The sequence below is a fragment of the Mastigoproctus giganteus genome, chromosome 4, assembly GCF_048544385.1.
Source record: "Mastigoproctus giganteus isolate SK-2022 chromosome 4, ASM4854438v1, whole genome shotgun sequence".
NCBI lineage: Eukaryota > Metazoa > Arthropoda > Arachnida > Uropygi > Thelyphonidae > Mastigoproctus > Mastigoproctus giganteus.
Window position 1 is genome coordinate 64919450 of NC_143578.1, and position 26716 is coordinate 64946165.

The following is a 26716-nucleotide window of genomic DNA, read 5'->3' on the forward strand; positions in this document are numbered from 1 at the left end:
CCACCACAATCTTAAGGAATGTGTTTCCTAAGAATGAGAAGAGACCATAGGGTCAGCCTTGTTCAAAATGATAGAATCAGTATCAGCCATACTGAATGCTGTGTACATTCTTCTCTTTCTTGGTGATTCCCTTCTGCTTTTGACTCTCTCTCTCTCTCTCTCTCTCTCTCTCAGGGTTACTTGGGAACTTTTTTTTCCTGGTGCAGCATAAGGCTCAGGCTTCCTTGCATCATATGGATATTAATAATAATAATAATAATAATTAATGATTCCATCAAGCACCTGTTAGATCAGAACAACAATGTGCACAAGTCAAATTCTCATTTGCCACACAGTGCAAGGGGCAAAACTGCATCTGTACAAATCAAAATTGGTTCAAACATTTCAACCAAAAAATATACAGCTGAAATTTTGTCAACCACTTTGTTGATCATCTGAACTTTCTTTTTAATATACTATGTGACAGACAAATTTACTCGGCAAGGGTTAATTAACTTGCAAAATCTGTATATTTAATCAATGGAGAATTCTAAATTTGGCTCAGTGTACATCTGTGTGGACCAACATTGCAAAAGACTTCCTCACCAGATTTCATAAATTGTGTGAGTAACTGAACACTGAATGATACCTTGAGTTTCTAAAACGTTGCCTATGTGACTCTATTCTACTGGGAATATATATATATATATTTTTATGTAAACCCCAAACACGACAGGTATTAGAACCTATAGTACTTAGTACTGTGCTTGGATTAAAATATTGTGCAAAAAAGGATAGGTGGAACAGGACCAGGGTATATCTGACAGGGGCAAAAGTCAATGACATTGTAGAGCAGACATCATCTTTTAAGGGCACAAAAGGTGATATTGTTGTACAAATTGGCACTAATGACATTAATTACCATTCACCTATAAGAATAGGAGAATGGCGGATTTGGGGCTGATTTTGAAAGTGGTTGCAATTCTGCCCAGACACGATAGGAGGGAGTAAATGATGAAAGCCTTGTCAATCAATTCAGCCCTGGAGAGACTGTGCAAGGCTCGTGGGGTAGAATTTTTCTCAGCCTGGTCTGTGCTTGTTAACAGGAGAGACTGCTTCTACAGAATGTGGTACACTTAAATAGAAAGGGTGCAAGAATATTTGCTGATGCTATCGAGGCAGTGTTAGGTGGGTTGGAAAACTGTAGCTTGGGGAGATACACAGGCTAATAGATTAACAATAGCTGCAGACAAAGGTAAAAGTGATTCTTGCTGCTTCTATTGGAATAAGGAGCAGCAGTCTGGAAAACAAGGTGCTGGGGATTTCAAGGACTGCTGGGAGTCATCATGGAACAAGTAAATACATGGGCTGTGTTAGGGTAACTAAGAGTAAGAACAGGTACACATATACTTGCATGTACACAAATGCAAGGAGTTTAGTAAATAAATTTGATGAATTTGAAGTGCTGGTGAAAACATCAAAGGCAGATATTGTTGGGATATTAGAGATGTGGTGTCACACAGATATAAGGGATGCAGAATTAACCAGAGGCAGTAATACTCTTGATCTGATTATCAGCAGTGATTTTTCATGCATTAAGAATCTGCATATAAAGGTAAGGTGGCAGTGATCACAGTGTGCTGATGTGGGATTTACCCAAAGATGTGGCTACTATCAGGGGTAAAGGGAAGGATTTTTGCTTTCGTAAAGGTGACTACAGTGGTCTCAGATAATTTTTAAATTCTATACAGTGGGACCAACTGATGATATTAACAACAGCAAATTTTAAGTGGGAAGCATTAAGGAGATAATCTCGGAAGCTACTAGATTTTTGTTCCAAATAAGAAATATTGTTCAAAGTTTAGGCCTAAATGGATGTCAGATGAACTAATGAGACCATGGCAGAGAAGAAAAATGCATGGGATGCATATAAATTACCTGCTTTTTCTGCTCAAGTAATGTGGCAACTTCACTATTCATCCGACTTGGAACCCTCCTCATGGAGTATTTTTTTAATGGTAAATACGTATTCAAGACATTATGATTAATGTTTTAAAAGCATACCACAGTTCAACTGCATTCATTCTCTGTGCGATATCTACCCAGTTAATAGAGGACATGTAGCACCTTAAGGCATCGTAATTTCCTTTTCTGAAATTATAACCCATTCCTTTGCCTTTTACTACTGCTACCTCTCTCTTCATCATCCACCTTAGAACTCTGTGATCACTTCCTGCTACTGGTTCCTCTACTTCAGCCCTGTTATGTCATCTCATTCATGGGTGATGATGAGGCCTAGGATATTCTTTTCTCTAGTACTTTCCCTGACATGTTGATACAAATAACAGTCATCTAGTTGATTTAAAAATTTTGTTCCCCATGTCGCGTTTCCTTCCCATTTACTCCAATCAATTAGAGGCAAATTGAAATCACCCATAATAAGGCATTGACGCTTACTTGCTCATTCCATTTGCATGTAGAGGCTTTCATCATAATCTTCACAATCACCTGGTCTGTAGATTACTCCTACTCGCATTATACCTTTGTTTCCAACTATCTCACACCATACAGATTCTATAATAGCATGCGAAATATCTGAATCCGGGAAAGCAATCGTCGCACTCAGGTTGCTTCTGATAAGAAGCATTACCCCACCACCCCTTCTATCTACCCTATCCTTCCTAAATACATTATACAAGCCATACTGAAACTCATCATCCCCTATTTCCGGGTGACACCACGTTTCCATAAGCCCTATTATGTCTGCATTACTTGTTTTAACCAGCAGTTCGAATTCGGTCACTTTATTGACGACACTTCTAACATTACTATATAAACAATTAAGACTTACTGTTCTTGTATATTTAACAACTCTAACACAACCCTTGAAATTTTTTAGGCTCGCTTCCCTGGCATTAGCTACCTGCTCACGTGAAACATTTCTGCCCCCAGAACATCTAGAAAATATGTCCAGTTGGGGTAACAGATAAGAATTCTTGAGGAATGTGCAAGAGTTACTTTGACCAATATTATCAGATAAACGCATGTCAGTATTACCCACATTCCCCCTAACTAGCAGTTTCCCTGAACCTTTAAGGTATCCTCAATAATACTGGCAAAAACGTTTGCACCACATTTGTTTAAGTGTATCCCGTCTCTACAAAACAAATTCCTTCTACCTACAAGTGCGGGCCAAGCTGATAGAAATTACCCCCAAAAGCCTTGCAGAGTCCTTCAAGTCTTGAGTTAATCCACAAGGCTTTTAACAAATAATCCCTCCTCTCGTGTCTGGGCAGAATTGCAGACACATAGACATTGTGGCCTAACTCGCGGGATTTCCTCAGCATGGTCCTGTATTTTTCCAACAAATTGTCAGATTGTGTATGTTTAATGTCATTAGTCCCCACATGAATAATAATATTCTCTTTACCCCCCTTAAAATTTGACAATTTGTTGGTGATGTCATTAACAGTTGCTCCCAGCAGACATACCCTGGTTCTACTCCACCTATCCTTGTTACAAAAAATATTCCCTGTTTCCCTGACAATAGAGTCTTGTAATAAAACAAAGTCCTTTTGAACCGGAGTAGCTTGCACTTGGTTTTTCGGTTTTGAGGCCCGAATCGGGAGTGCATCACTTGGTAGATTGCTGGAGTCTTGAGTCCCTACCGAGTTCCCAGATGCATTATTGTCGAGGGCAAGCACCCGTAGTTTCAGAGACTCAAATTGTTCCACCAGTGCACCAAATTGTAATTTTAGTAGTAGTAGTGGCATGTGATGCAAGAAAGCAAGTGTATGAGCTTATGCAGCATCAGCCAAAAAAAAAAAAATAATAATCATAAAATAAAAAAAATAAAATAAATATTTATTATTAAATATTTAAATAAAATAAATATTTGTTCAGTTCCTGCTTAAATTTATTTAACCTATCAACTTCCACAATGACAGATGGAAGTTTGTTCCAGCAATTAACCACCCGCTGGCTAAAGGCAGATTTCCGCACATCTATTCTACATCTGTCTTTCCACAATTTGAATTTATGCCCCCGTAGGTTCATAATCCGAACAAGTGGAAGAATCCCATCAGAATACAGCATGCTCAACCCATTCAAGGCCTTATACACCTCAATCAGATGAACACGCAGGTGCCTAGTCACCAGTCACTGCAATTTGCAGAACTTAAGCCTCTCTTCGTAAGAGGATCCCTTCATTCCCCTCACTAATCTTGCTGCCCTTCTCTGTACACGCTCAAGCAAATCTACATCCTTTCTAAAATGATGCCTCCAGACCTGTACGCAGTACTCAAGGCATGGCCTGACCATTGCCTTATATAGAGGGACAATCACCTCCTTTTCCCTGCTAGCAAAATTCCTATATGTGGGGGATGTCTTTGTGCGTGCGCGATGCAAAGAGTGTAACAAAATCATGCGACAATTCAGCGTTGTTATAGGGCTATATGAGAGCTTGAAGGACAGGGTTGATGCCCTCGAAGGATCTAAAGTGAGGGGCCCATCAAGCTCTCATCTGCCCACATCAACACCAGAGCTTGCACTTGGTCATCATGAAACACAACAGCAACCCCCAAGGCAGAATGCACTGGTCCAACAGGAACTAGTAGTTGTTGGTGACTCTACTGTCAGGAAAACAGGGAACATACTTTGTAAAAAGGATAGGTGGAACAGGACCAGGGTATATCTGCCAGGGGGGCAAAGGTTGATGACGTTGTAGAGCGGATATCATCTTTTAAGGGCACAAAAGGTGATATAGTTGTACAGGTTGGCACTAATGATATTAAGAGTAGGAGACTGGCAGAATTACTTAACAAGTACAGGTCACTGTTGAAAAAAAGCCATGAATTAGGATTGAATTTGAAAGTGTCTGCAATTCTGCCCATACACAATAGGAGGGAGTAAATGATGAGAGCCTTGTCGATCAATTCAGCCCTGGAAAGATTGTGCAAGGCTCAAGGGGTAGAATTTTTTTCAGCCTTGTCTGTACTTGTTAACAGAAGGGACTGCTTCTATACGGATGGGATACACTTAAATAGAAAGGGTGCAAGAATATTTGCTGATGCTATCGAGGCAGTGTTAGGTGGGTCGGAAAACTGCTAGCCTGGGGGAATACAAGGACTAATAGATTAACAGTAGCCACTGGCAGAGGTGAAAGTGATTCTTGCACTGCTTCTATTGGAATGAGCAGAAGCCTGGAAAACAAGATGCAGGATATTTCAGAGACTGCTGGGAGCTATTGCGGTACAAGTAAACACATGGGTTGTGTTAGCGTAGCTAAGAAAAAGAACAGGTGCATGTATACTTGCGTGTACACCAATACTAGGACTTTGGTAAATAAATTTGATGAATTTGAGGTATTGCTCAAAGCATCAAAGGTGGATATTGTTGGGATATCAGAGACATCCTGTCACACAGATATAAGGAATGCAGAACTGGAATTTGGGGAGTACAATGTCTATAGAAAGGATAGACAGGATAGGAAGGGAGGAGGGGTTATGCTATTAATTAAGAAACACATAAAATCCAAGGAAGTGAAGCCAGTCGATATCGCTGGACAGTGCAGTGTCGAGTCAGTTTGGTGTGACATAAGCACTGGGAGATCAAAATTGAGAGTAGGAGTGTGCTATAGGCCTAATGACTCTGGTGAGTATAATAAGAAACTGTACAGGGAAATAGAGTGGGCAAGTAAATCAGAGTCTTATAATGGGGGATTTTAATTTCCCAGATATTGATTGGAATTTGTGGGTTGGTCACTCACACACTAGCGCAAGGCTTTTGTGGATTTCTTGGATGATTGTTTTCTACATCAGTATATTCAGGAGGCAACTAGAGGGGTTTTTTTTTTTTTTTTTTTTTGATTTGGTAGTTGTTGGCGCATCGGCTTCTGTGGCCATATTGCACCTCCCAAGGTTTTTGCAGTACTTTGATCCAAGCCCGAGGCGGGAATCGAACCCGCGACCTTTGGGTTGCCGGGCAGGTACTTTACCCACTTGGCTAGCCCGGTCGGCTGCAACTAGAGGGAGTAATACTCTTGATCTGATTATCAGTAGTGATTCTTCATGCATTAAGAATCTGCAGATAGAGGAACCGTTAGCTGGGAGTGATCACAGTTTGCTGAAGTGGGATTTACTCAAAGAGGTAACTACCATACAGTTATGGTAGGTCTGAGACAGTATTTAAATTCTATACAGTGGGACCAACTGATGATGTTACCAACAGCAAATTCAAAATGGGAAGCATTCAAAGAACTTATCTTGGAAGATACTAGGCTTTACATACCAACTAAGAAATATTGTTCAATGTTTAGGCCTAAATGGATGTCAGATGAACTAATGAATCATATGGTAGAGAAGAAAAATGCATGGGATACATATATATTAACACGTGACACAGAAGCCTATGATAGATATAAGTTGATCTATAACCAAGTTACAAAGGAGATAGGCAGGCGAAGGCAGATTACGAGAAATCTTTGCAAGATGCAAAGAAAAACAGCAAAGAGTTCTTTATTTATGTAAACTCTAGAGAAGGAAGGGGATGAATCAGATTGGTCCACTTGATATCGATGGGTCAACTGCTGATGATCCTGCTCAGGCAGCTAACAAACTAAATGAATATTTTGCATCGACATTCACACATGAGGAGTTATTCAGCGAGGGGAATGCCAGAGGTGTATTCCACTCTGGCAGTAAGCTAGAGAATCTTGTAATAACTGAGAGTAAAGCGGAGGAGAAATTGTTGAAGATAAACACAAGAAAGGCACCTGGGGTGGATGGGATCTATCCAGTTATATTAAAGGAGGCAGCAAAGGAATTAAGCAAAACCTTAGCCATAATTATGAGAGCTTCCTTGGACTCGGGGGAGGTACCCATAGACTGGAGATGTGCAAGTGTGACCCTAATTCACAAAGGAGGATCAAAGGGCAACACAAGTAATTATAGACCTGTGAGTTTAACTTCTGTTCAGGGAAAATTAATGGAGGCACTGGTTAAAGAAGCACTGCAGGATCATCTAGACAAGACTTCAGTTATAGCTTGGACACTGCATGGTTTTGTTAAGGGGAAGTCTTGCCTGACCAATTTGATTGGATACTATGATGAAGTCACAAAAGAACTGGATGCAGGGTATAACTTTGATTTTATATACTTGGATCTTAGAAAGGCTTTTGATACTGTTGCACATGGAAGACTGCTGCACAAATTGGAGCAGTGTGGCATTGGAGGCAAATTGCTGCTATGGATAACGGGGTGGTTGAGGGGGAGAAGACAGAGAGTGGTAATCAATGGACACTGCTCATCGTGGACTAATGTTATTAGTGAAGTCCCTCAGGGTTCAGTGCATTATTGTTTTCTGAATTTATAAATAATGTTGATGATGGTATATCATGCTTAATGTCCAAGTTTGCAGACAATACAAAAGTTGGCAGGGTTGCTAAGGACACAACTGATGCTATGCTGCTGCAACAGGATCTGGAAAGGTTGAACAGTTGGGCTGAGAGGTGGCAAATGAAGTTTAACATTGACAAATGTAAAGTACTACATATGGGAAACAGCAACCCCAGAGCAACGTATCAACTCTGTGGTACTACACTGACAGTGGTAGAGAATGAAAAGGACCTGGGAGTAATTGTGCAGGCAGATATGAAGTTCTCTGAGCAGTGCAGACGTGATGCAAGAGTAGCTCATGGTGTCTTATCAATGATATACAGGAATTTTTCTAGCAGGGATAAGGAGGTGATTATTCTCTTGTATAAGGCAATGGTCAGGCCACACCTTGAGTACTATATACAGGTCTGGAGGCCTCATTTCAAGAAGGATGTAGAGCTGCTGGAACAAGTTCAGAGAAGGGCAACAAGATTAGTGAATGGAACAAAGGGTTACTCTTACAAAGAAAGGCTTAAGTTTTGCAAATTACAGTATCTGGAGACTAGGCACCAGCGAGGTGATCTGATAGAGGTGTATAAAGCCTTGAATGGTTTGAGCATGCTCAATGCTGATGGGATTCTCCCTCTTGCTCAGAATAATCATCTGAGAGTACATAAATTCAAATTGAGGAAAGACAGATGTAGGATAGATGTGCGGAAATTTGCCTTTAGACAGCGGGTAGTTGGTTGGTGGAACAGACTTACATCCCTTGTTGTGGAAGTTGATAGCCTAAATAAATTTAAGGCTCAGCTGGACAGGTATTTTGAACAAACTGAGGGGTGAAGTGGAAGGTTTTTTTTTTTTTTTTTTTTTTTGGCTGATGCTGCATAAACTTGCTTTCTTGCATCATATGCTTCTACTAATGCTAATATTATTGACAAAATCCCACGACCTGCCCTGGCAGCCTGTCTGCACTGCTCTGCTCTGAAAACTTCATAACTAACTGCACAATTACTCCCAAGTCTTTTTAATTTTCTACCACATTAAGTGTAGTACCACACAGTTGGTACATTTCTCTGGGGTTACTTCTACCTATATGAGTACTTTGCATTTGTCAATGTTAAACTTCAGTTGCCACTTCTTAGCCCATCTGCCCAAATTTTCTAAATCCTGTTGCAGTAGCACACTGCCATTGATGTCATTAACAAAACTGCCAACCTTTGTATCATCTGCAAACTTCGACCTTCATCAATATCAGTGATTAATATACAAAACAACAGTGGACCCAACACCGAACCCTGTGGGACTCCACTAATAACATTAGTCCACAAAGAGCAGCACCCATTGATTACCATCCTCTGTCTTCTCCCACTCAACCATCCTTTTATCCATTGTAGCAACTTACCCTTAATACCATTCTGCTCCAATTTGTACAGTAGTCTTCCATGCACAACAGTGTCAAAAGCTTTCTTGAAATCCAAGTATATGATATCAAAATTATTTTTTGCATCCAGTTCCTTTGTAACCACATCATAATATCCAATCAAATTTTTCATATAAGACTTTCCCTTAAGAAACCCATGCTGTGTCTAAATTATTGCTGCAGTCTTGTCTAGATGATCCTGCAATGCATCTTTAATCAGTGGCTCCATTATTTTACCCAGAACAGAAGTTAAACTAACTGGTCTGTAATTACTCGTGTCACCCTTCAATCCCCCTTTGTGAATTGGGGATACATTTGCTCATCTCCAGTCTCAGGGGAGGAGACTGGAGATGTGCAAATCCTTGGACTCAGGGGAGGTCCCCACAGTCTGTGGGGACCTCCCGAGTCCAAGGTTGCTTTCATAATTATGACTAAGGGTTTGCTTACTTCCTTTGCCGCCTCTTTTAATATAACTGGATTGATCCCATCCACCCCAGATGACTTTCTTATGTTTAACTTCAACAATTTCTCCTCCACTTTGCTCTCAGTTATTACAAAATTATTAAGCACCCTAACTATCTAACTGAACTCACTTTATTAAGACAATACATCCTTCTTTTAGTGTACCTACCATGTTTTTGTTAACCAGCACATGTGTTCTGTTAACCAGTTTGTCTGTTTGTTAACATTAAAATTAAATCATGGTTCTACCACCAGCTCAGTCCACTTTGAACAATAAATTCCTCTTATTACTGAAACCCAAACCAGAGTTTTCAAAATGGGTTCCATTTGGAAAAAGAATATTCACTGGGTGTATGGCCCAGTTCAATAGCTGCAACATAATATCACAGGAATAAATCTGGAAGGCTTAAATCAAAGATTAATGTTTCCAAAGAAGCCTTCTATTTCCACCAGACTTGCATTTTATGTAGTAGTAGTGGCATGTGATGCAAGAAAGCAAGTGTATGAGCTTATGCAGCATCAGCCAAAAAAAAAAAAAAAAAAAAAAAAATCACAAAACAATCCCCACTAAATATTTGTCCAGTTCCTCCTGAAATTTATTTAATCTATCAATTTCCACAACGACAGATGGAAATTTGTTCCAGCAATTAACCACCCTCTGGCTAAAGGCAAATTTCAGCACATCTATTCTACATCTGTCCTTCCTCAATTTCAATTTATGGCCCCTTAGGTTCACAATCTGAACAAGTGGAAGAATCCCATCAGAATTCAGCATGCTCAACCCATTCAAGGCCTTATTCATCTCAATCGGATCACCTCGCAGGTGCCTAGTCTCCAGCTGCTGCAATTTGCAGAACTTAAGCCTCTCTTGGTAAGAGGATCCCTTCATTCCCCTCACCAATCTTGTTGCCCTTCTCTCAAGCAAATCTACATCCTTTCTAAAATGATGCCTCCAGACCTGCATGCAGTACTCAAGGTGTGGCCTGACCATTGCCTTATACAGAGGGACAATCACCTCCTTTTCCCTGCTAACAAAATTCCTGTATATCATTGACAACACCACATGACCTGCCCTGGCAGCCTCTCTGCATTGCTCAGAAAAATTCATATCTGACTGCATGATTACTCCCAGGTCTTTTTCGTTTTCTACCTCCTTACCACACAGTTGGTATGTTTCTCTGGGGTTACTTCTACCCATATGCAGTACTTTGCATTTTTCAATGTTAAACTTCAGTTGCCACTTCTCAGCCCATCTGCCCAAATTTTCTAGATCCTGTTGCAGTAACACACTGCCATTACTGTCCTTAACAACCCTGCCAACCTTTGTATCACCTGCAACCTTCGACACTAAGCCTGATATACCTTCATCAATATCATTGATAAATATACAAAACAACAGTGGCCCCAACACCAAACCCTGTGGGACTCCACTAATAACATTAGTCCACAAAGAGCAGCACCCATTGATTACCACCCTCTATCTTCTCCCACTCAACCATCCTTTTATCCATTGTAGCAACTTACCCTTAATACCATTCTGCTCCAATTTGTACAGTAGTCTTCCATGTTTGTTTGTTTGTTATTTGGTTTTTAGGAGCATTAGCAACTAAGGCCATATTGCTCCGGGATATGCGGTGGTCATTCCCTGACCTTTCCGCATTCTCCGTATTTGGTGGTGACGGGCTCGAACCCCGGTCTAATCAAGAAGCGTGTGCTATGCACTGCTGCTCCTTCCCACCTGGCTACGGAGGCGCCAGTCTTCCATGTGCAACGGTGTCAAAAGCTTTCTTTAAATCCAAGTATATGATATCAAAATTATTTTTTGCATCCAGTTCCTTTGTAACCACATCATAATAACCAATCGAACTTCCATCTGTTGTTGTAGAAGTTGATAGCTTAAACAGATTCAAGATAGAACTAGACAAACATTTGGAGTGAGTGGATGGGTGAAATGAGAAGACATATATATATTTTAAAAAAAATTTTTTTTTTTTTTTCGGCTGATGCCGTATAAGCTTGCTTGCATCATATGCCTTTACTAATGCTAATGCTAAAAGAATTTTGGAATGGACAGTAAATTTGACTGTAATGTGACAGTGAAAACACTTGTTCTTCAGTGGCTGCAAACCCGTCCTGAAGAATTTGATGCTAGTACTCCTATATTAATGGGATAAGTATGTACATGTAGGAGAAAGTATATTGAGAAGATTGCTTAATATGAAATAGGAGACAATTTACTGACATTCTATGATAATAATTCCAGTTCAAATTTGGATCAACAATTCACTCCCCTCCAGTCAATACATACATATGTATGTATGTATGTATGTATGTATGCAATGTATACATGAAAAGATGTTGTTGTTATTTGGTTTTTAGGAGCATTAGCAATGAAGGCCATATTGCTCCGGGGATATGCTGTGGTCATTCCCTGACCTTTCCGCATCCTCCGTATTTGGTGATCACAGGCTCGAACCCCGGTCAAATCAAGAAGCATGTACTACACACTGCTGCTCCTGCCCACCTGGCTACGGAGGCATCACACTCATGAAAGGGAGGATCAAATTGAAAACTGAGAGGCTGGGAAAACAAAAATCAAAAATAAGAATACATTAGAGGACAAATGACTGTGATGAATACGACAAGTAACTATAGAGCCATATAAAGAGGACCAGTAAATCAGAATGTCTTGTATTGGGAGATTTTAACTATCCAGATAATGACTGAATTTGAGATTGTTAACAATTGCAAATTCTAAATGGGAGGCATTCAGGGAAGTAATTATAGAAGCTACTAAAATTTTATAACAAGAGATACTGTTCAAGATTTAGACATAAATGAATGTCAGATGAAATTATGAAACTAGCAACAGAGAAGAAAAATACATGAGATAATTTTATAAATTATCAGAGGCTACAGAAACATCCAGTAATTATAAACAATCTGCAATTAAGTTACTGAGGGGTAAGGTAAGCTAAACTAAGGCAGATTATAAGAAGTTTTTGGCCAGGAAATGTGAAGAAAAAGAGCAGTACCACAGATTGGTCTGCTTACTGACAATTCTGTAGTACATTATGGCTATTGATGATCCTGTTGCCGACAAACTGAATAAATATTTTGCAGCTACATTTACACATGAAGTTTTTAGGGATGGGGATAACAGGAATATACACATAATTATAACTTTGATCTAAATGGTTTTGTGACAACAGAAAGGAGAGCAGATGAGAAATTTTTGAAGCTAAAAGAAAATAAGTCACATGGGTCTGATGAACCTTATCCAATTATAATGAAAGATGCAGCAAAGGAGATAAGCAAACCTTCAGCCATAATTACGAGAGTAAAGGTCCCTACCAGTCTGCAGGGACCTTTACCGAATCCATGGATTCAAAGAAGGTCTCTACAGACCGGATAAGTGCAAATGCCACTTCTATTCACAAAAGGGTATCAGAGGGTGAAGTGAGTAATTACAGATCTGTAAGCATGATTTCTGTTCCAGGGAAAATAATGTAGTCAGTGGTTAATGAAGTAATGTAGGATCATCTTGGCAAGAATGCAGTTATATAGCAATTGCAACAAAGATTTGTTAACGGGGGGATGTCATCTGATCAATCTGATCAGATACTATGACATAGCAGATCAGATTGGTATTGCTCAATCACAAAACAACTGGATGTGAAAAATAATTTTGCCGTCATATAAACTTCAGTAAATATATGAGAAAATGCTGTGCAAATTGGAGCAGTGTGGAATGAGATGCAGGAGATACAAGATACTGGTACCTACAAGTTTCACTGCTGGGCTCCTTAATGTTTTCAATATTTATTAACAATATTGATGAATACAAAGTTGAATGTTGAAGTCTGCTGATGATACAAAGGTTGGCAGTTATGCAACTGCAAACAAATCCTAGAGAAATTAGACAGATGGGCTGAGAAGTGGCAATTGAGGCTTAACACTGATAAATGCAAGATACTGCACTTGGATAGCAGTAATCCCAGAATAACATACCAATTCAATGCTACCACAGTCAAGATAGTCTGTGGTAGCATTGAATTGGTCAAGATAGAAAAGACTAAGGGTAAGTGTACAGTTTGATATGAAGTTCTCTAAGCAATGCAGATAGACTGCTAGGACAGCCAGAGAAGTGTAAGGACAAGAAGGAGATTGTCCTGCTGTGTAAGGCAATGGCAAGCCACATTTTCGGTACTGCATACAGGTCCCTCATTTTAGGAAGGATGTGGGTCTGTTAAAACAAGTGCAAAGAAAAGCAACAAGATTATTCAGGAGTATAAAAAGGGTTCTCTTATCAAAAAAAGACTAGAATCCTCTAAATTGCAGTGTCTGGAAACTAGATGATTGTGAGGAGACCTGTTTTAAATTTTTAAGAATTTATAAGGATTGAGTAAACTAAATACTGATGGCATCCTTGCTCTTTCTCAAATGATGCACATAAGGGAACATAAATTGAAATTGAAAAAATATTGGTGCAAGAGACAGATGTTAAAAATTTTCTTTCAATGAGAGAGTAATTGACTAATGGAAAAAACTTTCATTTGGCGTTGTAGAAGTGGGTAGTTCAAATAAATTTAAGGAAGGATTAAACAAATTATTGCAGGAGATTGGCTGATGATGTATAAGCTCATTTCCTTGTACCATTTTACATTACCAATACTAATAGCAGTACTAATGTGTGTGTGTGCATGTTTGTGTGAAGCAAATAAAGTAACACCAAGAATGCATTTGTAGCTTAATTTATATAGATATAAAACAAAAATAGTGCATTTCTGTGAACTTTAAAACTTCTTTTTTGCACACTGGGACAGCAACAAGGCAAGATGGAAGCTAATACAACAATACCTGGTTTATAATTGAGCATGCCATCTTTGTGATGGCATACTGATTCAAACATACAACACATATACAAAAGGACGTAAATTTTTATGTGAATTTTTTTTATTAATTGAAGAGGAATAGAGAAACCGATATTAATTAACTTTAATCATCTATCCTGTTTTTCACTCATCATAACAGATACTGATATTTGTAATGTACTGATATTTATATATTAAAAGATATGGCATTAAATGCTGGTAAAAGTAAATTGAATAATTCCACATTAGCAGACATAGTTAAGTTTATGGAAAAAAAGCCTCAAGCCATGAAAGCTATATAAAGTCATTGTATATGAAGGCATATCAAGCTTACTGTCTAAGTTTGCAGATGATACAAAGGTTGGTAGGGTGGTTAATGACAGGAATTAAGGCATACTATTGCAGCAAGACCTATTAAAATTAGGCAGATGGGCTGAGAAGTGGCAACCGAGGTTTAACATTGGTAAAAGCAAGGTTCTGCATGTGGGCAACTAGGGGTAACTGTCCATTCCAACATGGAGTTCTCTGAGCAGTGCAGACAAGTTGCTAGAACAGCTCATGAGGTTCTCTCAATGATATATAGGAACTTTACCAGCAAGGAGAGGGAGGTTTGTTTGTTTGTTATTTGGTTTTTAGGAGCATTAGCAACTAAGGCCATATTGCTCCGGGATATGCGATGGTCATTCCCTGACCTTTCCGCATCTTCTGTATTTGGTGGTGACGGGCTCGAACCCCCGTCTAATCAAGAAGTGCGTGCTACTCACTGCTGCTCCTTCCCACCTGGCTACGGAGGCGCCGGAGAGGGAGGTGATTATCCCACTGTATAAGGCAATGATTATCCCACTGTATAAGTGGGATAATCATTGCCTAACATGATTAGGCCACATCTTGAGTACTGCATAAAAGCCTGGAAGCATGTATTGGTCAAGAACAATGGGGTACTCTGTACTTCCTGTACATAGCTAGGAGCAAACCGGATTTGCTACTTAGTGCAATCTCATATTGTGGTGGCACTTGACGAAGTTGCCTTGGTATTATAGATTGATTCACTAAGTAGCAAACCCAGTTTGCTCCTAACAATGCAGCAAACATAAATATGTACAATGACTTTATACAGCTTTCATAGCTTGAGGCTTTGTCCTAGACCTAACTATGCCTATTTCACTTACTGCACCTTCTTGCATCTCACATATTGTGGATATATTTTGTCACTGGGTTGTTCAAGTCTTCACAATAACTATCTGCCTACTGAAGAGATTCCAAAAAAGGATTGAGGACCTGTCATCCTGAGCTAAATTGAAATTGTGAACTCTGAGGTTCTAAGTTCAACCACACATTAACTTCAAAATGATTGAAGCCCAGGCATGTGGGCTTCAATTTTATTTTATTTTAAATCATTTTACATAATTTAAATTATTTAAAATTTTTATTTTAAATAAAAAGCAATATATTTCTTCATTGGAGCAGTGCCTTTTATTTAGAGTAGTGCAATAAAAAAGGCAACTCGTGGTGAAGTGCCCCACAATATGAGTTCAATGTACTAAGCAAAAACCCAGTTTGCTTCTAGCTATTTCACATTAGTATTTAAAGCATCTACAACCATATGTCAATGCAACATGTCCCTAAATTACTTATGTTCTAAAGGCTGATTTAACAATTTTGTAAAGTGAAAAGCCTGTAACCTCCACCTAAGCTGAACTAATTAAACATTAAAAAATCAACCCCCCAAAAAATTTCTTCTGCTATTAATGACCTTCAAAGCTATACTTTTGCACTCAGTAAGCCACAGATTTTCCACTGAAAATGAATGAGTAGTACATAAATTTGTTTCACATAAAATTTCACAAATGCATCTTAAAAAAAAAAAGAAATTAGCAAATATTACTAGTTAAAAGTTGCTTGCTTACAGGACACATTATGAATAATACATTTTTTAAAAAATGTAATGTGATGTCTACAAATATGATAGAAATGCTAAGGAGTCCAATAGGTTTCTGAAAGGTCATTTTTATTTGTGAGAGGAAAATTTAGTTTCGTCCACACACATGCACCACTCAAAAGTCAGCATGCCATATTTGTTCCTCTTTTATAATTTGTCTTACTTCTTCAGCTTGAAATCTTTTTAAACAATATAATTCATACAAATTAAAATTAAACTGCCCCTTTTCATAGAGTATATTTAATTGGGTTGGTTTTCTTTACACCAGATGTAACCTTTAAATTTCATCATTCTTTACTGCATTTACACTTTGACTACTTCGCTGAGTTTGTAGCAGTGTTTTACCTATTAGAAATAGAATGAAACCAAGAAGAAACAGAAAAAAAATCTAAACCGTTCATTCATATTATTGTTTCTTCCAGGGCACAGTACAGTAGTTTTGGCTCTAATCAGCAGCTGTTCAACGTATTTTTACTTTGTAGGACAGACGGTATAGCTGCCTCTAACCTCCCCCCCACAAAAAAAAGCAGAATGCATAGTTTAAAAAAAGAAATTTAACCAATATTCCCTCCTGAGACAGAGCTACCCAAGGGATTCACCCACATTACCTGCACTTGAGCTAACTCCATTAACCAGATGAGAGCACAAATAAGTTCAACCTGCTATCGTCCTAATTCTCAAATGAAAACTGACTAGATCTGCCATTAAAAAAATAAGTACTAACATTATAGATGTCAGGTGTGTGTGTGTGTGTGTGTGTGTGTGTGTGTGTGTGTGTGTGTGTGTGTGTGCGCGTGTGTGTGTGTGTGTGTGCGCGCGCGCGCGTGCATGTGCTATTGATTATTGATTTCCTTCATACATATAATTTCTAAATTATAAATGAAATCATAGGAAATCACTGATAAATGAAATAATAGGAAAGTATGAAAGTTAAAAAATGGATGGCTCTATAGTTAATGCAGAAAAAGATTACTCTGCATCATTCAAAGATATCTGAATATACACAATATGCAAGCAATATCAAATAGCATTGTAATGATTATAATACTTAAAAAAATTGTGATATTATCAAACACGTTTTTCTATACATAACTTGCTAAAAAAAAAAAAAAAAAAAAAATCAGAGGAACTAACTAAACATTAAATGTAAACTATAACCTGTCCATTTTCCATATCCATTCTCACCCTGTTTATTCATGAATGCATACAGAGAACAAAAGCTTAACATTTTGAATAATTTTTACATTAGTCGCATTCCTTTTCTGCCACAGAATTTGAAAGCGACTTTAAAGAAAGATTATGAAGATTAAAATATAGTGCACAAAATTTAAATAAGCAAAACCAGAGTTCCAGCTGCATGTGCATGCAAGAATTAATTTAATACAAGTCCCATATAACTTAAAATTAGGTTTGCTGTAATTAAATTTACAGTTATCACTATTTGTTATATTATATATGTATTGTTTTACAGTTTTAATCATAAGGCATCCACAAGAAATTTACTTACCATTGAGATGGAGAAAGAGGTGATGCACTGATAATTCTATAGAACTAAAAAGAAAACTAAAAGAATGTAGTACAAGAAGGCAGGGCTGCCACTTGGCACAAAATTTGACTACATTTTGTAAAGAAAGCATTAGTGTAATATAAAAATAGTTTTTTATTTACTGAAATTAATTCTCACTTTGATTGTTACACATACAGTTAGCTATAATGAATTTATTTATTTTTAAAAATTATATGCTAGTTTTTAAAATTAAAAGTAGATTTGTCGTGGACGTATAGGAGACAAAGAAGTATTAGTGGTTAACATGTCGAAACCTTTCAAATGTTTGCAAAATAAGTTTAAATTTATTAATCATGATTAAATTATAAATCAGCAATTTTCAGTATCAGAATAATGTTTATAAATACATCTATATTTTTATTTATTTATATACAGAACCCTACTACATTAATTCAAACAGCTTATAACACTGCATATATAACTTCCATCTATTACAGCACCCAGAAAAGAAACATGACAGACACACATGTGATGAAAGTTAGTTTGTAATTCTTTTTTATCAGGAACAAGTCATCAAAAAATCACAATCTTCTAACTTATATGGTACTTGGATAACTCTTTCATAACAGTAAGATATATAAAGCAATCCTTATAATGACTTGTACTATCATGAAGGATGTGCTTACCATACTATCCCACAAAATTCCAGTACAAAACATTAATGCCACATAACTGATTCAAAAGGTGGTTTAGGATCAAATAATAAATCAGTGTATCAGCATGCCGATAAAAACAAATGCAGATGAATATATACATTTTCTGATTATACTCCAGGATGGGCACATAAGGTCACAGGAGTTTACAAGAATATTAACCCTTTGCAGTCCAGAATTATTTCTGTGGTCTTCCTGTCCCAGTCTAGCTCGAAAATGAAAAAAATGAATACTGAATATGAGCTGTTCAAAAATTATTTATTTTTGGGTTTATATGGACTCAAAATGTTATTATATTTTGACCAATGTTATTTTATAAAACTGATTAATAAAACATAAAAACATTTTAGTCATTTTAAATATTTATTATTTATACGATTTTAGTGTGTGGTATTTCTTGAAACATTCACCAGGATACAAATCCTGGTTTTCTGGAGACATGCCACACAATACCAAACTGTTTCTTTTCTTTCACTGCTTCCACTTTTTTCCTTTACAGAAGTTTTCATTTAGTTCCATGTTAATAATTACATTTATTTATTAGTTCATTAGTTCATTCAGCCTTTAGTTCATTTATTTAAACTGACACCCAGTCGGACCATATGGAATAATCAGAAAGTAGCTTATTTGAAAGAGTTTCGTTGGTATAATTATGTTTCATTAGAAATTTCTTCAAACAAAGAAATGGTAAAAAAAAAAAAGGCTGAAAATATTCAAGTTCAGTTTTGGAATACTTGAATTACTCAAAAGAAATACACAGTTCAAAACAGTAAAGGGGAAAGTACTGGGGTTGACAATAACATCATCATGACTATCAGCCAAAAGTAAATCAAAATCTGAACTGGAAAGTTCTAATGATTTCTCAATTTCTTCATTAGAAAGGACTTTATGAGATGTTGATGCCATGACTAAACACTGTTTATTTTTAATTCAATTAGTTTGTCAAATTGTTTATAAAGTAAAAAAAAAAAAATTGTTTATATGAAGTATAAATAGAAAGCAATTCAATAATTACACCAGAAGAGAAGGGAAAACAAGCTATAAAATTGGAAAAAAAGAAAGGCATGTCTGACATGACATTGGATTGCAAATGGTTAAATGTATTTAATGGAATCATGTGTATTTGAATGCACAAAATATACCTCAGCACTTGACCATCTGACTATGGTCCTATTTCTAACTCCCACATTAGAAATTTCAGCCCATAAATCACTTCAAACAGTCTTTCATTAATTTAGCTGGAATTAAAATATTTTTGCAGATTTATTTATAAGTGTAATTTGAGATATGAACTTTCATAAATACAGAATGTAACAGAAACTTTCTAAAGGCAAATGTTGTTATTTCTCATTTGTGGTAAAACAGTGTTAGGTGGGTCAGAAAACTGCTAGCTTGGGGAGATACAAGGACTAATAGATTAACATAGATTAACTGGCAGAGGTGAAAGTGATTCTTGCACTGCTTCTATTGGAATGAGCAGCAGCCTGGAAAACAAAATGCAGGATATTTCAGAGACTGCTGGGAGTCATTGCAGTACAAATAAACACATGGGTTGTGTTAGGATAGCTAAGAATAGGAACAGGTGCATGTATACTTGCGTGTACACCAATGCTAGGAGTTTGGTAAATAAATTTGATGAATTTGAGGTATTGCTCAAAACATCAAAGGCAGATATTGTTGGGAATATCTGCCTTTGATGCACACAGATATAAGGAATGCAGAACTGGAATTTGGGGAGTAAAATGTGTACAGAAAGGATAGACAGGATTGGAAGGGAAGAGGAATTATGATATTAGTTAAGAAACACATAAAATCCAAGGAAGTGAAGCCAGTCGACATCGCTGGACAGTGCAGTGTTGAGTCAGTTTGGTGTGACATAAGCATTGGGAGATCAAAATTGAGAGTAGGAGTGTTCTATAGGCCTAATGACTCTGATGAGTATAATAAGAAACTGTACAGGGAAATAGAGTGGGCCAGTAAATCAGAGTCTTATAATGGGGGATTTTAATTTCTGAGATATTGACTGGAATTTGTGGGTTGGTCACTCACACATTAGCAAGGCTTTTGGTGGATTTATTGGATGATTGTTTTCTACATCAGCATGTTTGGGAGACAACTAGAGGGAGTAATACTCTTGATCTGATTATCAGCAGTGATTCTTCATGCATTAAGAATCTGCAGATAAAGGAACCACTAGGTGGCAGTGATCACAGTGTGCTGAAGTGGGATTTACTCAAAGAGGTAACTACCATCAGGGGTAAAGGAAAGTGTTTTTGCTTTCGTAAAGGCAACTACGATGGTCTGAGACAGTATTTAAATTCTATACAGTGGGATCAACTGATGACGTTACCAACAGCAAATTCAAAATCGGAAGCATTCAAAGAACTTATCTTGGAAGCTACTAGGCTTTACATACCAACTAAGAAATATTGTTCAAGGTTCAGGCCTAAATGGATGTCAGATGAACTAATGAGGCATATGGCAGAGAAGAAAAATGCATGGGATACATACAAATTAACACGTAACACAGAAGCCTATGATAGATGCAAGTTGATCTGTAACCAAGTTACAAAGGAGATTAGGCAGGCGAAGGCAGATTATGAGAAATCCTTGGCAAGGGATGCGAAGAAAAACAGCAAAGGGTTCTTTACTTATGTAAACTCTAAAAGGAAAGGGATGAATCAGATTGGTCCACTGGATATTGATGGTTCAATAGTTGAGGATCCTGCTCAGGTGGCTAACAAACTAAACAAGTATTTTGCATCTACATTTACACATGAGGGAAGGGGAATGCCAGAGGTGAAGTAAACTCTGGCAATGAGCTAGATGATTTTGTAATAACTGAGAGGAAAGTGGAGGAGAAATTGTTGAGGATAAACATAAAAAAGGCACCCGGGGTGGATGGGATCTATCCACCCATCCATTAAAGTTATATTAAAGGAGTCAGCAAAGGAAGTAAGTAAACCCTTAGCCATAATTATGAGAGCTTCCTTGGACTCAGGGGAGGTACCCATAGACTGGAGATGTGCAAATGTGACCCCAATTCACAAAGGAGGACAAAGGCTGACACAAGTAATTATAGATCTGTGAGTTTAACTTCTGTTCCAGGAAAATTAATGGAGGCACTGGTTAAAGAAGCACTGCAGGATCATCTAGACAAGACTTCAGTTATAGCTCAGACATAGGATGGTTTTGTTAAGAGAAAGTCTTGCCTGACCAATTTGATTGGGTACTATGATGCAGTCACAAAAGAACTGGATGCAGGGAATAACTTTGATATTACATATTTGGATCTTAGAAAGGCTTTTGATACTGTTGCACATGGAAGGCTGCTGCACAAAGTAGAGTAGTGTGGCATTGGAGGCAAATTGCTGCTATGGATAAAGTGGTAATCAATGGACACTGCTCATCGTGGACTAATGTTATTAGTGGAGTCCCTCAGGGTTCAGTGTTGGGTCCATTGTTGTTTTCTGTATTTATAAATGATATTTATGATGGTATATCAAGCTTAATGTCCAAGTTTGCAGACGATACAAAGGTTGGCCGGGTTGTTAAGGACACTACTGACGCTATGCTGCTGCAACAGGATCTGGAAAGGTCGAGCAGATGGGCTGAGAGGTGGAAAATGAAGTTTAACATTGACAAATGTAAAATACTACATATGGGAAACAGTAACCCCAGAGCAACATATCAACTCTGTGGTACAACACTGACAGTGGTAGAGAATGAAAAGGACCTGGGGGTAATTGTGTAGGCAGATATGAAGTTCTCTGAGCAGTGCAGATGGGCGGCAAAAGTAGCTCATGGTGTTTTGTCAATGATATACAGGAATTTTTCTAGCAGGGATAAGGAGGTGATTATTCCCTTGTATAAGGCAATGGTCAGGCCACACCTTGAGTACTGTATACAGGTCTGGAGGCCTCATTTCAAGAAGGATGTAGAGCTGCTGGAACCAGTACAGAGAAGGGCAACAAGAATAGTGAATGGAACAAAGGGTTGCTCTTACGAAGAAAGGCTTAAATTTTGCAAATTACAGTGTCTAGCGACTAGGCACCGGTGAGGTGATCTGATAGAGGCGTATAAAGTCTTGAATGAATATAAAGTCATAAATTCAAATTGAGGAAAGACAGATGTAGGATAGATGTGCGGAAATTTGCCTTTAGCCAGCGAGTAGGTGGTTGGTGGAACAGACTTCCATCCCTTGTTGTGGAAGTTGATAGCCTAAATAAATTTAAGGCTCAGCTGGACAGGTATTTTGAATGAACGGAGGGGTGAAATGGGAGTGAGTTTTTTTTTTTTTTTTTTTGGCTGATGCTGCATAAGCTTGCTTTCTTGCATCATATGCCTCTACTAATGCTAATGCTAAAAAGATGTCTTAATTTTAGAAATTTTGCCAATAATAGGATATAATGCAAGAATAATGAATGTGAATCATACTAGTCTTATTAATGGTATTAGTATGAAGAAGTTTAAAAACTTTTAATATAACCATAAACATTCATTTCCGTTGAAAAGGCTAATACAGTTTGGTCTATTACAATTTGTCGGCTATATCCGGTCATTACCTAATTCTTTAACGAAGTCTAAATAATTTCACTATATGATTCAAGACATGTTAATACTGAATACAAATTACATTAGCTAGGCTCTGATGAATTCAAGAGAGAAAGAAGTGAACATATATTAATATGGGCAGGGCAGTTAACATATCCATCTTTCTTATTTTTCTACACTGGTATAAAGACATAATATGGATTATATAAATTTGTCCAATCTCTTATTTCTATTATTTACTCACTTGTAGAAGTTCCATTACTTTCCCCCCAAAACACTGAATACTTTGCAAATGTACATTCAATTTAATAATATGAAATATGCTCTCAGAAAAAGAGAACGTTCAAATTAATCACAGTAGGGTTATATATATATATTGTTCCTTTGTATACACAGACATATTTTATAAGGTAAATGTGGCAGCCCTGTTAATACTTAAAATAAAAAAGGAAGAAGCAAAAGAGATTGAGAATATTTCCTATTTGCTAAAGAAGCGTGTTATTTTCAACATAAATTATAAGTCCTATTTATATGACTGGCAGCTTACAAAGAACACTTTTATCTCACTTACATTTGTGACCATGGACAGACCAATGATGAAAGAAACTAGACAAGTTCCAGCAATAAAATATTCTCTTCGATACCCGACACGCAAAATATGTGGAAAGAGATCCACAACAGCAGTCACAAACCCTTCAATTGCAACAAACTAGGAGAGGTGGGGGGGGAGAGAATAAAAAGGAAAAGAGAAAAATAAATTATATATAAATTCAACTATCCATGAAATATTCTCATCTCAAGTGCAGTACTATATTTTCATACATATAGGGCAGGGATGGGCAACCTCCAGCCCGCAAACGCGTGTGATCCAGCCCGCGGTCTGTTTCAAAATATATATAATGAATGCCAAAGAATATATATCATTAAATTATGTTTAATGTAATTTTTATTATTATTCTGGCAACTGGTCACCTGAGTATTGTTTAGCCTCTGAAGTTACACTTATAGAAATATTAGTAAATAAAAGATAGTCATGATATGTGACAAATACATAAATTTGTCACATTATTCATTACTGGCCTGATATGGCTAATGTTGTTGTTTTAGCACCTTTCACACTAGATTTGATTTTTTTTTTATTTATCTGAAATGAAAAACTACAAAGACTAAGAATCAGTTATTACTATGCCAACCAGAGACACATCTAAATTGTGGATCCTTTGATCCTCGCGTTTGATGTTCTGAAACTGATCAGGGCATTGAGAGGAACCCTTCCTGTAATTAGCATTTATCCCATGGTGTTCAGAGAGAGCAGAATAAACAATGACTAGGCAGAGTAAAGTGTCTGCTTCAGTCACTCCAAAGCATGAAGTTTTGTTAAATTTATGGTTTTGAGGTTCATTTGCCATTTTCACAACAACATTCTACCCTTGTCTATTGCTTTGTTTCTATACAGTCAACAGGACCTGGACTTTGTCATTGGCCATGAATAATACATTTTATAATCTTTTTATGTGTATCTGTTCTATTTTCATTTGTGGTGGAAAAATTTGTTGCAAAGTTACTTGAAAGAGTAACTTGGGAAACAAAACAAAAGAATTTAGCCAATTACAGAGATTTTCACTTGCTTTATTGGCAGAGAAAGAAATTTCTTCAGCTGTTATCAAGCATCATGTACTATTATTCTACATTTTCAACTTTCTCAGAGAAAAAACAGTGTCAACCAGCACAATTGCATTTTTTTTCTAACTTGTGATAGAAAGGCTGAAGATTTAAGTAAGCAAATTTATTATTCCAGTTTTCATTAGTTTATTTTACATAATGGATCATTCACAAATTATGAATGATCCATGATGTCAGCAATCATCAAACACTGTCCAGTTTTTATTCTAATATATGTTACTCATTGCTGTAGATTTCTTTCTTTCTCTCTTTTTTTTTTTTTTTTTTTTTAACTATTCTTTGCATTTTGTTGCGATTTGACAGAATTTTATTACTCTGATATCAGTAATTTGTATTTTAAATAATAATAATAAAGTAAGTAGACAGCTGTTGGTAGAATTACCATCTTCCCGGTATTTTATTTCTTTGTTTGAAAAAAGTGTAAAAATGAAAATATTTATGATTATTTTTCAGAAATAACAGGTAATATGTTGAGCTTTTCTTTCTTTTCTTTTTTTTTGCTCTTCACTTTTTGGGGTTGGATTAACAGAGAAGGGCAATGTGCCTCACAGGCATTTTATTGTTTTATTGGCCCGCCATTTAAAAAGGTTGCCCACTCCTGATATAGAGTAATCAGTGCATAAATAACATGCAGTATGAAAGTTAAGCACATTTTGGAAATATCTGTATCTTTCAACTTTATAAATCAAAATCTATAATATAATTTTGATTTATATAATTTCTAATTTTATTTTTGATACAGATCTGTCTTTCAGCTGAAATAACATTCTGGAACATTTTTCCTAAATTAATAACAATAGTAAATAATTCACTACTCTGAAAAAAAATTCATTGATGTTTTCTCAGAAAAGGGTGTTTCTGATTCATTTTCTAATTGTAATTTTAAAAATGACTTCCGTTTGTTTCCATCATGTCAAGCTTCTTTGAAAATCATGAAAGAAAATTTAATTTTTCACAAAATTTTGTTAATTTTAATAAAATGTGTACACTGAAATTATAATAAAATGCTACTTTATATTTAAATACATAATGAAAACACTATTAAAAAGAGCAGCAGTGTGGTAAAAAAGTCACTAAACACTCACCTCTCATTTTAAAAACTGATCTATGAATCTAAATTTTAATTTTTTAAAAATTTTTTTTGCAGATGCTTCTCCTTTATAGTCCCTCTTCAACATCCAGCAATAGTCAGCCATCACGTTAACATTTCACCTCCCCTGGTACCTCATCTCCATGTTTTTAATGTCCTGGTGAAACCTCTCACCCTGTTCTTCACTAACGCTACCTACATTTTCTGGGAAGTAGTCAACATGTGAGTGTAAAAAATGCACCTTGATACACATGTTGCAGCCCAGCTTCTTAAAGTTTGCTAATATATTTTCAACTATATTCTTGTAGTCTGGATCCTTGTTTTTCTCTAAGAAGTTCTCAACAGCAGACTTGAATCTAATCCGTGCCTGTTTTTCTCTTTTATTCATTGTTCCCTCAAAATCTCGGTTCCTCATCAGTTTGTGAATTTGAGGTCTAACAAAAATACCTTGTTTTATCTTTTCTTGGGTGATCAATGGGAATTTAGAACAAAGGTAGCTGAAGCAGAGACCGTCCCGAGGTAAAGTTTCACAACTCTTTCATCAAGCCCAGTTTGATGCGCAAGGGTGGAAGGAGGACAGTTTTGGGGCCTACCAGTGGTTCATGAAATATGCTCTTTGATCCAGGCAACAAACTGCCCCTCTTTGGTCAGACTTTGACATTCCAGAGCTTACTCCTTGCCCAACTGTCCCACTCACTCAAAAAGCAGGGCATTTTTGTGCAGCCAGATTGCTGTCCAAGTAACATGCCTATTACTTTAAAGTCAGCATAGGCTAACCAACCATGTTCTTCATACTTAATATTTGTCAACAACTTCTTCAAGTTCTCGTGTTCGTTCAAATGCAGAGTGAGCTACTGGAATTGACCCACATTTATTTCCATTATGGAGCGACACACCTTTGAGATTCCTCTTTGATGAGTCAATAAAAAGTCTCCACTGTGTAGGATTGTAACTAATTCCTAAATAGCTCATTAAGTTATTTATATTACTACAAAAAAACCGTAGCATCGTTTTCTCATTCTCTGTACTATGAGAAAATGTCCCATGTGTTAGAAAATTTTTTGACTTAAGTTTAGAACCAAGAAGTTCTGCAGATTCTTTTGGTAAATTTAAATCTCT

General features: G+C 36.9%; 1 protein-coding gene across 1 annotated transcript in view; it reads right to left on the bottom strand.

Moving 5' to 3' along the window:
- The window catches only part of LOC150086801 (sodium- and chloride-dependent taurine transporter-like), a 299102-nt gene that overhangs the window by 59739 nt on the left and 212647 nt on the right, over positions 1-26716 (bottom strand). The window contains exon 9 of the mRNA XM_090372759.1: positions 23396-23533. Coding sequence (XP_090228885.1) covers positions 23396-23533 — 138 coding nt within the window. The remainder of the gene's footprint in view (positions 1-23395; positions 23534-26716) is intronic.